General features: G+C 40.3%; 1 protein-coding gene across 1 annotated transcript in view; it reads right to left on the reverse strand.

Annotated features, from left to right (window-relative positions):
- ARHGAP5 (Rho GTPase activating protein 5) overlaps positions 1-15,761 on the reverse strand; it is a 47,529-nt gene extending 31,768 nt beyond the window's left edge. Inside the window, exons 1-3 of the mRNA XM_086748414.1 lie at positions 15,532-15,761; positions 7,980-8,086; positions 155-4,053 (exon numbers count right to left, since the gene is read on the reverse strand). Coding sequence (XP_086604540.1) covers positions 155-3,877 — 3,723 coding nt within the window. The 5' untranslated portion in view covers positions 3,878-4,053; positions 7,980-8,086; positions 15,532-15,761. The remainder of the gene's footprint in view (positions 1-154; positions 4,054-7,979; positions 8,087-15,531) is intronic.
- Between the last annotated feature and the right edge of the window lie 761 nt (positions 15,762-16,522).

The following is a 16,522-nucleotide window of genomic DNA, read 5'->3' on the forward strand; positions in this document are numbered from 1 at the left end:
TCTGAGCTAGTTAAGCACAAACTTGGACAAAAATCAGACAATGCCACATCAAAATTTTAAAGCACCTGCTTGAAAATAGGGTGCAACTCATGCATATTTTGACTCTTCCCTTCTTACAAGAAGTTGTAAACAAAATTTAAATCAATTGACTTACCTTCTTATCTTCTTTCACTTTGTGCGTTTTCTTTTTCAATTTTTTCTCATCCAATTCTTGATCCGATGTAATAGCTGGGTTATCTATGCCACCCTTCCATGTTTCAACAGGTGAAAGAAGTGGGTCTTCTTCACTTCCACGATGTCTTCCTTTTCTTTTAGTTTTAGAGGTGGTGAAAGCCTCATCATCACTTGCATCCGAATGTGTTCTCCTATAGTAAGACTTAGCTTTGCTGAACAGAGTCTTAGACTTATATTTGTATTTTGAAGGCCTTCTTTCCCCATGACTTTTAGATATTCTATCAGAAAACCCATTTTCTTCCTCACTTTGGGTATTTATAACAATTGAGTTTCGAACTTTAATAATACGATTCTGACTATCATCTGGAACCGCATAGATGTCGTCTGCAAAGCCTTTATGCTTGAAAATAGTGTCAATAGGTTCAGCATAGTTGTCAGATTGGTCTATATCTTCTGGTGGTGCCGCAGGCACTCGAGAAGGTTGCTTCCTTGGGTTTTTGCCAATACCTGCCTCAATTGTTTTCAGGAGGTTAGGATCCAGTTTTTTCACATTTGTTCTTGGAACAAGTGGTTTCGGTTTTATTGGAGGAGGCACTTTATGGTTGCGTTCATGATCATGACAATTGAGTGGCGTACTATGAATAGGATACTCATTTCCTTCCAAATCCAATCGGTATTTTGAACGGTCACTAGGTGCTGGGAGTAACCTTACATCATCACCAATTGGACTGTAAGGTGGTGGTCCTTCAGTATCATCCTCTGAATCTGGATAATTATAGTCAAGGGAACTTCCTCTGGGAGATCTTGGAAAAACATCTTCACTTGTATGTGTTGCTTCCCTTGTGCTGTCAGACATATAAGAACTTTCAATCATGTTTTTCTTCTCCAATACGTCACTGAAGAACAACGTGAAAACCTCAGTTTGACGATGATACTGAGATAATGAATACAAAGCTGTAAACTTAGCCGTAATCTCTGTTGCTATATGTTCTCCTTCAGTCATGAGTTCCTTGATTGCTTCATTCTCAAAGAAGTCTGCCTGACTATCGGTAACGGCCACTAACTGGACAGGAATTGTATCCTGAACTTCAGAAAGAAATGCCCGAAGCATTCCCATGGATGCCTTCCGCTTCGCAGAATAGACCAGTATATATCCGTGAACAAGTTCATCTTTCCTTACACCAATTGAAGAATGATACGATAATATTGTTATCTGTATTCGACGCCTCTTTTCACCTATTATTTTATCAAGCATCAAAGAATTATTCTGGCCAGCCTGAGCAGCACTACAGGAGTGAGAGTCAAGGAAGGGTGAAAGAATCAGATCCACACTGAACGGATCACCGCACATGGCACACATGACGATTCTTAAGTCAGCTTCTGACAGATCTTTAATAGTGGGAACTGGACTTACAACATCAAAATTGTGTTTAACTGCTTCCAGTACTCCCCTCAGAGCTTGTTTTATTTGGGTCTCATTAAATTTGCGTGGATATGTACCAGCAGGCACATCTACAAAAGGGCACTGTAATTTGTTGGCCAATTGCTGTCCCTGATGTCTCAGAATAGGTAGATTCTTGCTAACACTGTCCCTCTGGTTAGCCAGTATTAATGTAAATGGAAGATTAGCCATATACTTGTCTCTCCTTATCTGAGATGCTTCAGCCCTTATTTTTGCAATGCACTCCCCAATAAAATTCAGTGATTCAATAGAGTTAAATACACAGAAACAACCGTGTGGCTTGAAGGTTGAGGTCCACAACTGAGTCAATAGGTAAGGGGATTTTGCATCAACTGGTCTAAGATCTAGTTCATAGATTTTTCCATCTAATGCATATTCATCATCAGTGGATTGTGTCCGAATTTCATTTGCCAGTTCTTGTGCAAGGCCATCTTTACCCAAAATGAAGAGATTGACTTTATCAATGTTGGCACTATCATGGTATAAATTTGAGCGGCCATGGTCTAGTTGCAGAAGACTGTTGGCAAGTAACTGCTCTACTTTAATGTCCGTGCAATTTTGGCCACTGAGACAAGTTTCTTTAGTTGGGTGATAAACAAATCCTATGTGTTTAAGCAGAAGAGATTCTCTATCAGGTGCAAGTTTCTGTAAAGCTTTGTATCTAGGTTCTTCACTCAGAACTGCATGAATTTCGCTCATTTTATCTGAACTTGGTGTTGCATTAAGATCCAGGTCATAAAACAGCTCTGAATGTTCAAAAAGCATTTCCTGAAACTCCTCTTTGGCTTTTTCAACAATCTCCCTCTGATGCCTACCATATACTTCCTTACTATCTGCATCAGTGATGTATTTGAATGCTTCGTCCTCCACAACGAAACATATAACTTCTTCCCATGGCTGTCCAGGTGAAATGAACTGGATCTTCTCAAGAGTTTTCTTGAATTTCTCCTTCATTTCAACCCTCCTTTTTTCAGATATAAGATGCTGCACATGGTTTTGATAAACTTTTTCTGCCTCTAGCGTAGCAAGAAGGTCAAATGGAATCCTTCTGTCATTCACTTTATCTATATGGTCAGTTTCATCCCAGGGTGTTTTTTCAAGCACTACAAAACAGGACTGGAAGTCAGGCCTTTTCTCCATTAACTTCAAGGCTTCTGACCAGCTCAAGTGTTCAATCTCGTCAAGATTTGACAGAAGAGTATTAAGAGCTCTTGGTAATGCATTAATATATTCTTCTTTTCTTTTTCTAATATGTTCCTGTTTAAGCTGCTCTATGTGTTTAGAAAAAGTATTTTTGGCCTTTCTTGTTCCTTCCAAATTTATGTACTCTTCATAATCAGGGTGGTTTTTCAGTTTATTACTGACTGTCTTCCAAGTTGCATGATAGTCTCTCACAGTTTGAACAAGTTTTTCAAACTTATCTGTTGCTGTAACAACTAACTGTCTCTGAGTTTTATAGGCATCCAGATAGGGGATTATTTTAGGTTTACCACGAGTTTTATCCATCATTTGTACCAGCGCAGTAAAACATGTTTCAACATTGACGTTGAATCTTGCCGATGTTTCCACTACCACAAGGTTCTTCTTATTCGAAGCGAAGGCCTGAACCTCTCGCAGATAATGATCCACACATTCATCACATTTTGTTGCTGCTATTATTATGGGTTTTTTAGATTTTGAGAGCTGAATATAGAGATTATTCACAAACTTAAGTTGATCGTCGAACTTCCTGTTGCATCCTTGGCTTACATCAATGCACAATAAAAACCCATCTATGCTTAATTTCCCTTCAGGCATTTGTTTTTGCTCAAAGTCTTGCTCCAAGCCTAGCTGATCTGTGCAAATGTACATTAGTTTTTCTGCTGACTGCAGTTTGGAGGCAGCTGCACGTTTTATATATGGTTGTAAATTCGTACTCCGATGAGGCAAGAAAGTCTGATCATCAATGAACTCAGTCTGTTCAATTACATGAATTCTGCACTCAATTCCATCCTCACCACTTTGTGTTACGTCACCCCAGTACAAAAAGTGATCATTGTTAACAACTCTTCCTCCAAAGTCAATTGTGCTAAGCACAGAGGTATGCTCAGGATAATATTCATCTGCTTTTGAACGAACGAATCTATTGCACAAACACGACTTTCCAACTCCACAATTACCTTTATCCTTTTCAGTTCCAGACAGTCCAACAACACTAACAGTATAAGATGGGGGACGTGGCTCTTTGTTTTTTGCCATCATAACTTTCCTCTCATCCTTTTGCAATTATCAAGGTAACTGTATGTGGTTTTCATTCTGGAAAGGTTCCTACAAATTTAAGTTGTATATCCAGGGTTCCAGAAATAGCTTTCAGTTGTTCTTGCTTTAGCTTGTCATTGAGAGAACCTCAGATAACTAGGATGAGGAGCACCATCTTCCTAAAGAAAACAAGAAGGGGGAAAAAAATTTAAAGACTGTATGTATTTCTTTCTAATATTCATGACAGAGAGATTTTAAAAAGGACTTTTGCTTGCTCACCCTGAAATTGATTTCTACGTATATGAAAATTTTACCACTATTTTAAATGAGATCTTGAACTCATAATGCATTCATGTTAATGCTATTTATATTGTAAATTTAAAAATAAACAGGTTTTAGGCACAGTTTGATAATAAATCATCACTTACTTTGATAGCTGATCAGCATACTTAAAAAAAAAAAAACCCACCACACCCAAAATCCCAAATTACTGTTTTCCTTCACAGCTTATGGGCACTAGGAACTGGAAAGCGTTTTTCACAATGATAAATACAAGCCAAGAACTCTAAACTCTACCCAATATTCACACACACATACTTCTATTCACACTCATAATGTCATCAGACAGCCTGCTTACTTGCGTGAATAACACTACTTTTGCATGCATTTGTGGGTTTGGTTTTAGGTTGCACTAAAGAAACTTTCAAAATAAGAAGCAATAAAACCAGGAAGTTGGCAATGTGCCTCAATCACTACATATGTGCAGAAGTAAACTACTTTATTTGTATATTAAAAGTAAACTGCATTTAAGGAGATGTTTCTAACCTGAATTCCACAGAAAAATACAAATATTTTCATAGATACTAGGTACAGAAAAACAAGACTTATGTCTGAGATTTTAGAATTACAATGTAGTATCATTCCTTCTGTCTCTAAGGAAAAAAACAAAAACTTTTAATAACTGTAAACAAAAATTACTATATCTACACTCAAATTTCCTGAGAATTATAACAGGTTCCAGTGGCCTTATTGAAACTGTTGTCAATATAACGATTTTCACTAATTCTTAGTTATTAATCAGAAGACTTTGCTTACATACATATTGCAAATTGAAAGATATTTACTGTCTTATGAACTATTACATTATGAGGAAAACATAAAAAATTGAATGGCTAAATGACTGGGCCCAGTAGGTTGTGATCAGTGGTATGAAGTCTAGTTGGGGGCCAATAACTAGCAGTGTACTCCAGGGGCCAATACTGGGTCCAGTACTGTTCAACATCTTCATCAATGACTTGGATGATGGGGTAGAGTGTACCCTTAGTAAGTTTGCTGATGACAAAATTGGGAGGAGCAGCTGACGCACCAGAAGGTTGTGCTGCCTTTGAGGGAGACCTCAAGAGGCTGAAGACATGGGCCGACAGGAACTTTGTGCACGGCAACTTTGTGTCCTGCAATCAGGGAGGAACAACCTCATATAACAGCATACACTGGGAGCCAACTGGCTGGAAAGCAGCTTTGCAGAAAAAGACCTGGGGATCCCAGTGGACAGCAAGTTGAACACAAGTCAGCAATGTGCACTTCTGGCAAACAAGGCTAATGGTATCCCAGGCAGCATTAGACTGGTAAGGTCACACCTGATGCACTGTGTCCAGTTCTGCAGTACAAGAAGGACACAGAGTCCAGTAACAGGCCACTAAGCTGATTAAGGGACTAAAGCATCTCTCTTATGAGGAAAGGCTGGGAGAGCTGAAACTGTTTAGTCTGGAGAAGAGAAGGCTCAGGGGGGATCTCATCAATGTGTTCAAATACTTGGAGGAAAGGTGCAAAGATGACAGAGTCAGACTCTTTCCAGTGGCATCCAGTGACAGGAAAAGAGGCAAGAGGCACTGACTGAAACACAGGAGGTGCCACATGAACATCAGGAAATACTTTTTTATTGTGAGGGTGACTGAGCACTGGCACAGGTTGCCCAGAGAGGTTGTAAAGGCTCCATCCTCAGACATCCTCAAAAGCTGCCCAGACATGGTCCTGAACAACCTGCTCTAGGTGACCTTGCTTGTGCAGGAGGGCTGGACAAGATGAGCTCCAGAGGTCATCCAGAAGTACTTCCTACAGGACTCTAATGTTATGAAAATAAACAAAACAAAACCTGCAAACAGCCCTAATACAAAGGAAGAGGTATAACAAGCATCAAATATTGAAACTAAAGTTTCAATATCTCAGCTTTATTAGTTAGGTATTTTGTCATTCTTGGCAACAATTTGTTGAGAATAGTACTGTAGTAACCTCCTTTAGTTTAAAAAAAAAACAAACAAAAAAAAACCCAACAAAACCGTATCAACTGTCATCCAAAAAGGTCTCAAAATCTGCTTTAATACTTGTAAAACTACTTCATGACTGCTAAAACATGTTTGAAGACATGCAGCAGTAAAAAAAGTATTTGTATCACTAAAAGTTGCAACAGAAGATAAAAATATTGAAATCTTTAATACCTTGTATAGAATCAATGCCTGGTCAACAGAGCTTTCCAACTTACTAGTACTTAAAAATAGAGAACTGATGTTCTCATCAGAAACACAGTATTTATGTAACAGTATCTAATTAAATTAATTGACCAAAATATAAAATAATAGAACCCATACATATAAAACCAGCTTTCAGTTACAGAAATCACAGTCAAGGAAAGTAGCTTTTTCAGCAAAGCATGAATTTCATTACAAGATCAAGAGTAAACTCGGTGTAAATCTTATACTTGAGAGTTTTCATATTACAAGAACTGAAACTTTTATGCTGTGTTTTAGGAATTTTTTGTTTGTTTGTTTAAATCACTGTACTCAAAAGCACATTCAGAATGAGAATCTGTATTTTAAATTTTGAGTTTTACTGTTTCCACTGTATTTTTTATATTCTTAAAACACAGGATTTAGAGCTAATAGAAAATGGCTCTGGGAATAAAAATACTTAGCAAAAGTAAATCCTTCACAAGCAGTGTTTATATTACTACAAATAAGCCCAGTGTTTTCTTTCTAAAGCAAAGCTTATCATAGTAGCATCATTCAAACTATTAGAATGAGAAGCTCAGTCAGCACTTCTACTATAAAATGTTTTCCGTTTACCACAGCACAATACAGAATTGACGCGAACTAAACTAGACCACAAAAATCTCCATCCATGGGATTATTTCATTTAATCAGAAAGACCCTGTCAATCTGCAACTAGTTTATAAGAAACAATCAATACTTTCAGATACTCTACATCCTCACATAGCACAGGTTCTTCCTCTGCCAGCAATAAATGTTTTGTCAAATCAATACATCTTTAAGTGAGTAAGTACAAAGAGGAAGGTGAAATGGGACACCGAGAAAGTGAAAACAAACACAATTTCTCACAGAATTTCTGACATGGAAGATTTTCACCATAGTGGGAGCTGAATTACTAAAGATATTTTAAAACATTGTGGTTTTCTTTTCATTTTTTATACAGTTTCTACTCTGCACTGACTGTACAAAGCAAAGTCACAGAACGGAATCTATGTTAATTTAGTAGTAACCTGGTAACATCCTGACATCGTAATGGCTTCACATTTAATATGTAATCATTATTAAATCACTCCCCAAATGGAAGATTTTTCTTTTCAGTAAACCACTAATTTAAAGGTACTTTATAGTTTTGTACAGTTTTAAAACACACACACTGGAACTTCATGGTAAGTTAGTTCAAATACCTTACTTCAACCTGCTTAACTCTGCTATAACAAATTGAAAATAGTCCAATTCATGGCCCCCCTGCCTTCATCTTTGTTACAGACTCAAAGGAGGGGTTCTTTGATTTCCACAACTAATTTCAGTGTTCAGATTGAAAATAACAGAGTGTTTCTATGTTTAAATAGAAAAATTCTAAAGAACTACACAAGACACAGAGTGTATGACATCACTGCAGGAAGAATCTCTGACCTTCTACTGTCACACCACAGGACCTTGTCTGTACAGGCTTTTAAATTTCCAAATGTAGTTATAAAGAAAATCAGATGTATCGTTTTGTACTTATTCACCCACCTCCCCCCTTAAACACAAAATTATGAAGACCTAAAGCTCAAACTTACCCTTAGGAAAACAAGGTGCAAAGCAAGATGATTATCCTGCTGCGATCTTCCTGCAGTAACATCACACATTCAAACAGTGTCCTTCAGTAAGTCCTTCCCTGAGGGATCTGTAAACCAAAAAAAAGCAAGATTCATTAATAATTTCAAAATTATGAAAGCAGAAGTAGCAATCAGAGAAGGTCCGACACTTCAGCTAGGCATGAGGACTGTTTTCCTCATTTTAAGTCCACAAACAGAACTCAGAGCTCAAGCTCGTCTTCCTCTAAACTTAAGACAGTTTAAATTCTGTAAACACAGCTATTGATTCATGGGACAGAGAGGGCACAATTCTTCTTAAGTGACTGTGATTTAATAAGTTTAACTTGGTACTTTAACAACACATAGGTTGCAGAAGTCTCTTCCGAAAAAAATTAATATAGCATCTCAGGTAACACACAAAATGTGAGATACAAAAATCACTGATCACGTGTAGAAGAATTTGGAATTTTAAAATATCTAGAACACAGTTTTGTTAAGATGAAGTTGGTATAGTCAGTAAGTACAAAATCTGTAAAATGAGTGTATGTCTAAACATATGTATATATATTTTACTGCTAGAAAAAAGTACAGTCTGGCTCAAAAATCTTTTTGCCTGTAGTACAGATTTCTAAGTTAAAAGGTCTCATAGACTGTGACAAATCAGAAACTGAAAGGATAATTATATTTTCAGATTGTAAATTCTCAACTAGGATACAAATTATTAGTACAACCTTGATAAGTAGCGCTTTTATAGTAGGGATGCTGCGACAAAGTAACTAAAAACATAATTCTCTTCCACAGAACTTCTTCAGTTTGCATCCACACAAACCCTAGACTTTGAATGTCAGGACAGTGACATTCTTATATTAAGACGCAGGAAAAGAAAGGCACTTGAAGCCACTGGATCATGATGTAAGCCACTTTTAACTAAGGAAACTTGTCATTTTAAAGCAAGATACAGTACCATGCTGTATATGCGCTAAACATAACATCAGGAAGGTCTGGCAGAGCTTTTTCTTGTTTTATCACTTACAATTATATTCTTAGTAATTCCACTTTGCTTTCAGAACACTACAGCTAATTGAAAAAAAATCTAAGCCTAACTTCCTTCCACACAAAAAAGCTCCAGCAATAGCAACAAGCAATATACAAGTACCACAATAATACCGCAGTTCTCAACTTGTGATACTAAACACCACCCAAATCATTGGGCAGCAGGCTATCAGTCCTGCACTAAGCCCGGTCTAGCTGCAAAGCTAAACTCTGTCACTTGAAAGAAAAGACAGAAGGTAAGTCATACACCCTACCCTTGCTTCCTAGCTGTGGCACTCCTCTACGTCCCCAGCTAGGTAGGCAGAGCAGATAGTTGCACACGAGGAAACATTATCCAGCTCTAAGGAAGAGTATGTGGAAGAACAGACCAACAGAGAGAAAAGTGTCTCTGTGTGCAAGAATGGATCTGGGGCTTGGGGGAGAGGGACACCAGCCATTTTGCAATGCACACTCTGTCAGAACAGAAAGCAAGCTCAAAGACAGGCCTCCACAAGATCAGCTAGAAGCATTAAGAGGCAAGAGAAAGCCCTATTTTCAAACATCTGTCTCCCGAAGTCTTCTGAGACGAATTCTAAACATTAGCATAGAATGCCATATTATTAGCAACTAATAAATACTGAAATAGTTATTCACATATCATTATTTTGTAATTGTGGCTGCACAGGAACTTGTAGCTGGGTCCATAGCCAAGAAAGTAACTTACAGATAAATACTCTGAGTATTTATGAATGTCTTCCAAAACCACTTTCTGAACCTAAACATGTTTACCATCTGCAGACCTAACACGGCTGAAGAAGAAATGTTGTCTGAAAGACTCTACAGAATTGCTCATGACCAGCAACTATTTAAGCAGCTGCACACAACACCAATGGGGAAAGTAAGAATGTTTTCCCACAGTCCTTTACTCACTCTGAAACGTTGTTTAGATGCAACAGTTTATGGACCAGTATTTTTCAGGATTAGTATAAATTCCTGTGATAGTGTTTGTAAATTAGCTGGTCAAGCAAAGAAAATCACACATGAAAAAAAGCACCACCACAGTCTAGTCTGCTTTGCAGAGTATATGAACACACCAACAGAAAGTTACTGTGACCTCTACAGCGGATCACAAAGTAAATTCAAACACGTTAGATAGCACTGAGGAGTCTGTAGGATGACTTTCAAATGCACAGCACTTTCAAATATCAAAGACCATGATTCCAAGGAAGTTACAGATCTGGATTCAGGTTACTGCTGACAGTAAGCTTTTATACCAAGTCACCCCTCACTTCACACTTTTTGAGAACCAAAACTTGGCATTGGAAAATATTTAGTATGGTATCTGAATTCCAAGACCTATCAGCACATCAGTAATTGCAGCTCTACCCAAAACATACCAGAATAATAATTCAATCATTTTCACTTCAAGAACCAGTAAAAAACTCTGATGTTGATACAGTTTAATGTAATGTTTTTACTTCTCATTCAGTATTTACCAAGAGGTATCTTTTTCATTCAAAGAAGAATTAAAAACAAAACAAAACAAAAACTTCTCTTCAAATCAAAACCCTTTTTAGAAACTAAACCAGACATGGAGTACACCAACGCCACCTTATCAATTTCAACTCACTAAAGTCTGTTGAGGTCCTAGCCACATAATGTGCCCTGTCCTCTTTACTAACATGCCAGTATTCTTGCATTCACAAGCGCTGGTAATCTTAATTAAGTAACCATACTTGAAATTCTAATTTATAAATAAGGGTAAATACAATGCTCCCTGATAAAATTCCACAAGTACCAGCCAACATTAGGAAAAAAAGACTCAGACTGGTTATGAGGAAATAAGCTCAATCAAGCAATAACAAGATAGTAAAGGACAATGCCTTGAAATGTCTTCAATAGTGATACTCTGACTGAAAAGGAATACAGTTTAAATGGTATAGTGATTAGTCATGCTAAGTAAATGAAGGATGAGAATGGATTACCCCAACCGTTGTTCATTTCAGATTCAGTTAGTATGATGGCCAACTACCATCCCTAAAGGATTTATGTAGCCTAGATAATTATTTACATACAAAAGCAAAGCAATCAGTTTATTAAAAAAAGATTAAAAAGTGGCTACCCAGCTTCATATTACAGATCAATGCAAAACTGTGTTTAAAAACATAAGTTCAAAGCTCTTAGTTCTTACTAAGTTTATTAAATTTCTCCTATTAATAACAATACTCTGAAGATTTTCAGTGTATCACCTAAAATTAAATCAAGGCATAAACTTTCTTTCTAAATTCAAAACAAAACGTAATTCTTTAGCTGGAATCTTGCATTCCAAGGGACATCTATTATCATTGTTGCTGTTCACAAAAAAAAACCAACCAAACAAAAAAACAACTGACACAAATTAGATCAAGGTACAATAAACAGGTAAACTGCAAAGGTTCAAATTACCAGCATTGCACCAGTCTGAACTCAAGCCTCTCCAGTTACTTATCTACAGATTTCTGAATATCTGAGAGTACACAATATAGGTTCAAAGCCTATATTTTAACAGCAAAGGAAATAATACATGTTAACAGGAAAAAATAAACTCTCAATTCTTTTCGCACAGGAGAAGCTCCTACTAAAGATATCCATACTCCTCAGAGAAGCTTCTTAGTGCAAGACTACCTGATCAAGCTTATTTACAAAGTTATTCAGGAAGAACACAAAAGAACTAATGGAGAAATTTTACAAAGGAAACCCAAGAAAGAACTGATAAAGATAGAAGCAGATGAAGAATGAGGGATCAAGGCAAAGACAGAAAAAGGGCTCAAATGCATTTCCTGCAAAAAGAAAAATTTACATCCTGGCAGCAGCAACTTCAACAGATGTCACCAGTCCACCTATCTGGATCATTTCATGTTATTTTGCTTGATGAGGAACTGCAGTATAGAATCCAGGGTCCAACATCATAAGTTCTGAGATTTAATTCAAACCGTAGTTTGTTGTTTGACCTTGTACAAGCGATATGTGTAATTTTCACCTGTGTAAAATGAGAACACTTCTTTCTTAAATTATGAAATGAGCAAGTGAAAAGCTGTATGTAAGCAGTAAATAATATTGTGCATAATAATTAGCCAATGTAAATTAATACCACGATGCAACAATATACACATTTCCAAAATTGTGCATGCAGGTATTGGTTTTACTTTTTTAAATGCAAACATTCTTCTCGTACGCTTGTATGTCAACTGATGCAAAACTGCAAAAATGGGTGGGAATTGTAACTCAAAGCCAAAGAAAAAACTATAATTTACGACAAAATGTAATGTGCAGAACTAGCCACAGATTAATTAACTCAGCTTCCAATAGGTGTTAGCGGCTAGAAAAGCACAGTTAATACTCACATTCAAAATAACTTCACTACCATTGCTTCAGATTTTCCTGTGAGGAATTCTGAACACATTTTTCTTTAACTATTTCATTAAAAACCATAAATATAAGGAAGTGATGAGAGGATTCAAACAATAATCTGTAAAATTTAATACCTTTAAAAGTACTTTTAAAAACTAATGAAAAAAAAACCCAAGAATATTCCAGCTCACTGACACCGATCTTTAGGCTAAAAATTCTCATGGGGAAAAAAAGGAAAAAAAAAAAGAAAAAAATTATTAAGAGCATTGTGCGTCCATTAAGTTAGAAATAACACAGACATCGGGGAAAAAAAAATGCTGACAGTCCTAATACAGAATTCCCAGTGTTACCGGGAGTACCTGAAACTAAACTTTTTAATGACCGTTCCGAGTACGCCGGAGTGCTTTAAAAACAAGGTCCAGCACCACGCTACCCGCTTCCAAGACCCCGCCAGGAGGGAGAAGCCAGGCGGCCCCGGCCCGGCCCCCCCCGCGGCGGGGCGCTCGCAAAGCCCCCTGGCGGCGGCGCGGCGGGAGCGGGCGGTGCGGTGCGGCGCGGCGCGGCGCGGCGCGGCGCGGCCCGGGCGGTGAACTCGCTGCCCGAACCACGGCAGCTCCGCTGGAAAAGAGCAGCACTCTCTCGTTACCGCACAGAGAGAAGGCATCACCGGCTTAACTCTGACAGGCTACGTCACATCCATAAACGTGACTGCTTCCAGTTTGCTCACCGGCATAGCTACGCCAGCACAACCTAAGGCTGAGTATTTGGCTTCACAAACTTCCACTCTTTCGGTACAGGTCAGACAGTACCATCCCTGAAGGATGCCTTCTACGTCGAATCTTAAGAACACGCCACATATTAGTCTACTAGAAATAGTGATGTGGAGTGTTTTGAAGTTTTATGTCAAATATTCCTGAAGGATGCCAGTACATGGGATTTATTTTCTGTTGAGAAAGTCCTTTTGCAAGTCTTAAGACACTGTCAGCCTTCTTTCAGTACCTTTATTAAACAGAACAGAATTATTTTTGCACCATCAAGTCAAATAACAAGTCCCAAAGGGGAAACTTATACAGAACAATCTATTATTACGATCAGTGCTTTTCTTTCCTACAAAGTTTGCACACGGAAAAACACCTACGGCTTTAGGAAAGCACCTTTTATCTTTAACCTCAAAAACATGTGCAGCATTTGATTCTGTTAGTGCTAAATATAGCATTTTAAAACAATTTAGTCTGAGTCTAAAGTATTTAATTGGATTACATTACACATGCAACACCTTAGCTAAAATAAAGTCCAATACCAGGGAGCGGTAGGCATTTGGTTGCAATTATTTACATTTTTACAATGTTGGCAGCTGCTTTATATAGAGATACTTTTTAAAAAATGCACACTATTTAAGCTCAGTACGTTCCAAGCATAAAAGGAACTTCTTATACTAAAACAAGCCAGTGACAAAGCAACAAATGCTTAAAGAATTTCTGATACTTTAAGTACTATAGAATCTTTTAAAAGACTACCATATTTACACCATAACTCCTAAACTATAGCAACACTGAGTTTCAGCAGAGTACTATAAATAGAATTCTAAGAATTTTAGCACCTCTTAAAAATAATTTTCAAAGAAGCACAAAGGAAAATAAACCCTTAAAAATGCACCTGGATGAGTATTTGTAACGTGCTCATTTTAGATATGTACTATAAATTTTAAATACGGATGGATTGAGAAAGCTCTTAACTGGTCACTGATGTCTCTGCTGAAAACAGCTCTCATACTGAAGAACCTCAGGAAGGTAAGACGGCACACAACAGAAAAAACCTACCTACCTCATTCATTTATGAAACAAGTCTACAAGTATCAGTGCTGTAACTGGCTTCAATGCACAGGTTTAAAATGGACGTTCAATTGACCAGCAAACACTGTTCTCTCTTTACTGTCTTTACTCTGCAGTGAAGAGTTTTTAAATTTCTGTCAAGGATTTTTATTGAGGAAAAAAAAAATCCTCCAGTTATCTGCATAACACTAAACTAAAGAATACACACATACCCCCACAGGCCTATTTTGGTCTAGATAAAAAATGTTTCCCTCCTACTTATTAAGGAAATATTCCACGCTGATATCAAAAGCGATACAGGAGAGGTAAAAGAGGGGTACAGAGGAAGGGTGGGGTGGATTCTGGGGGGAAGGTGACAAGTATGTCTTCCTTTTATAAGTAAACGCTCTTTCTTCTATTTTTAATTAAAACAGTGGTTTATACTCCGTATGTCCTGTATTTACAACACTGTGGCATTATATCTGTATATCTCTGGTGCTTTCCTTGGGTGGAGAGAGTCTAAAGGTTATGCTGGTTGAAGGGATTCAAAATGCTTGAAAGCTGCAACACTGCAACTGGCTACCCTATTTCAAAGCCTTAAAATCCACCTGGTGGAAAAACAGAAATGCACACACATCATTAGGAGAGTGAAGTTTTCTGAAATTTAATATCAAGCAATATTTGAAGGTGAAAAGAAGGAGGAGAGGAGCTGACAACTGTTCAAATTCAGTAGAGAAGGAAAATAGCAGAGAAGACGAGAATGAGTAAAAGGGGGCGACGAGGAGGAAAAGAAGTACAGAGAAAGGAGAGCAGAAAAGAAGGGAGAAAAAAAAGGCAGTGGGAATGGAAGAAGGGAGGAAGCTAGAGGAGTAGGGGGAAGAAGGGAATGAGGAAGGAAGAAGAGAGGAGCAGGGAAGCTCCCCTTCCTGCCTTCCTCCCTCCCTGGAGAGCCGTGACCAGCTGGCAGCCTCGTACAGCAGGCTCAGACCCTCCCATTGCTCAGGCCTTCATCACCTGTCTGGGACCAGGCACCCCGCTCCCTGCCCTCCCTGCCTCCCCTCCCTCGCGTGGAGGTGCCGAGGGGGCCGAGCGGGGAGGGAGGGAGGGAAAGAAGGAGGGGGGGGGGCCGGCTCCCCTCTCCCCACGCCAGCCCCAGCCCTTTGAACTGGTTACAGCCAGCGGCCGCCGCACCAGCTCGCCGGGCTGCAGCCGCCTCCTTCCCCCACTCCCCTTCCGCCTGCCGGGCCGGCCGCCCCGCTCCGGGCCGGGCCAGTCCCACGGGACCGGATTCCTCCCCTCACCTCGCGCCGTCGGGATCCGGCTCCTCGGCAGCGGCGGGAGCGGCAGCATTCCCGGGACGCTCTCTCCTCGCCGGCGCCCCCGGCGGCTTTTCCTCCCCGCGGGGCTCTCTCCGCTCTCCGGCCCGCAGCTCCCGAGCGCTCCCGGCCGCCGCGGCCCCGTCCCACCTCTCCGTTCCCTCCCCGGCGCTCTCGGCTCAGTAATGGCGGCCGCCGAGCTTCCCCGGCTCTCGCTTGGCTGACGGAGTCTCTCTCTCCCCCTAACTTTACCTCAGCAGCTTCCCTCCCCTCCCCCCTCCCCTCCCTCCCTCCCGCCGCCGCGGCTCAGCGCGCGCCCGCCCGGCCAGCTGCGCGTGCGCGGGGAAGCGCCTCTTCCTGCTGCCGCTGGATTCCCTGGGAAGCCTGGGAGAGTGCGCGCGGCCGGCCGCCAGCTGCGCGCGCACGCGCACCGCCCCGCCTCCCTTCCCCTCCCCGGCCCGTGCGGGCGCGCGCGGGAGGCGGCTCGCTTGTGCCCCGGTGGCCGCACGAGTAGCGCGAGGAGCTGGGAGGCGGAGGGTCGCGGGTTCAAGTCCCGCCTCGGATGGCGAGGCCAGCCGGGACGTCGCGGAACTGCGTACGGCAGAGCGGCTTCGAGGCATGGTGGCCGTTTGTAGGCAACGACCGGGCTTGTTCGCTGGCGCGAGGGGATGGAGGCAGTCGGAGCCAGAGGCCAGCCTGCACTCCCGCCCGCCAATGGTGCTTCCAAGAGAAGAAAATGGTGGTTGACTGGGACAGAGTTAAAAGATGCTAAAACACTGCGCTGGTCGGCCCTCTTCACCCACTTCTCTCTTGCTAGGCTGCCTGCAACTTTTCACAAAGTTTCCCAGGTTTAGCCAGTATAACACAGTACTTCTTTATTTTTTTAATCATTAAAAAAGTGAGGCCTGGCAGAAGGGCCCGCTTTGCGGCCTACAGGTGTAACCTGCACATCACCTGTGGGGGCGGCCTAAGACGT

Source organism: Chlamydotis macqueenii, chromosome 5 (genome assembly GCF_036417535.1).
Source record: "Chlamydotis macqueenii isolate bChlMac1 chromosome 5, bChlMac1.mat, whole genome shotgun sequence".
Classification (NCBI taxonomy): domain Eukaryota; kingdom Metazoa; phylum Chordata; class Aves; order Otidiformes; family Otididae; genus Chlamydotis; species Chlamydotis macqueenii.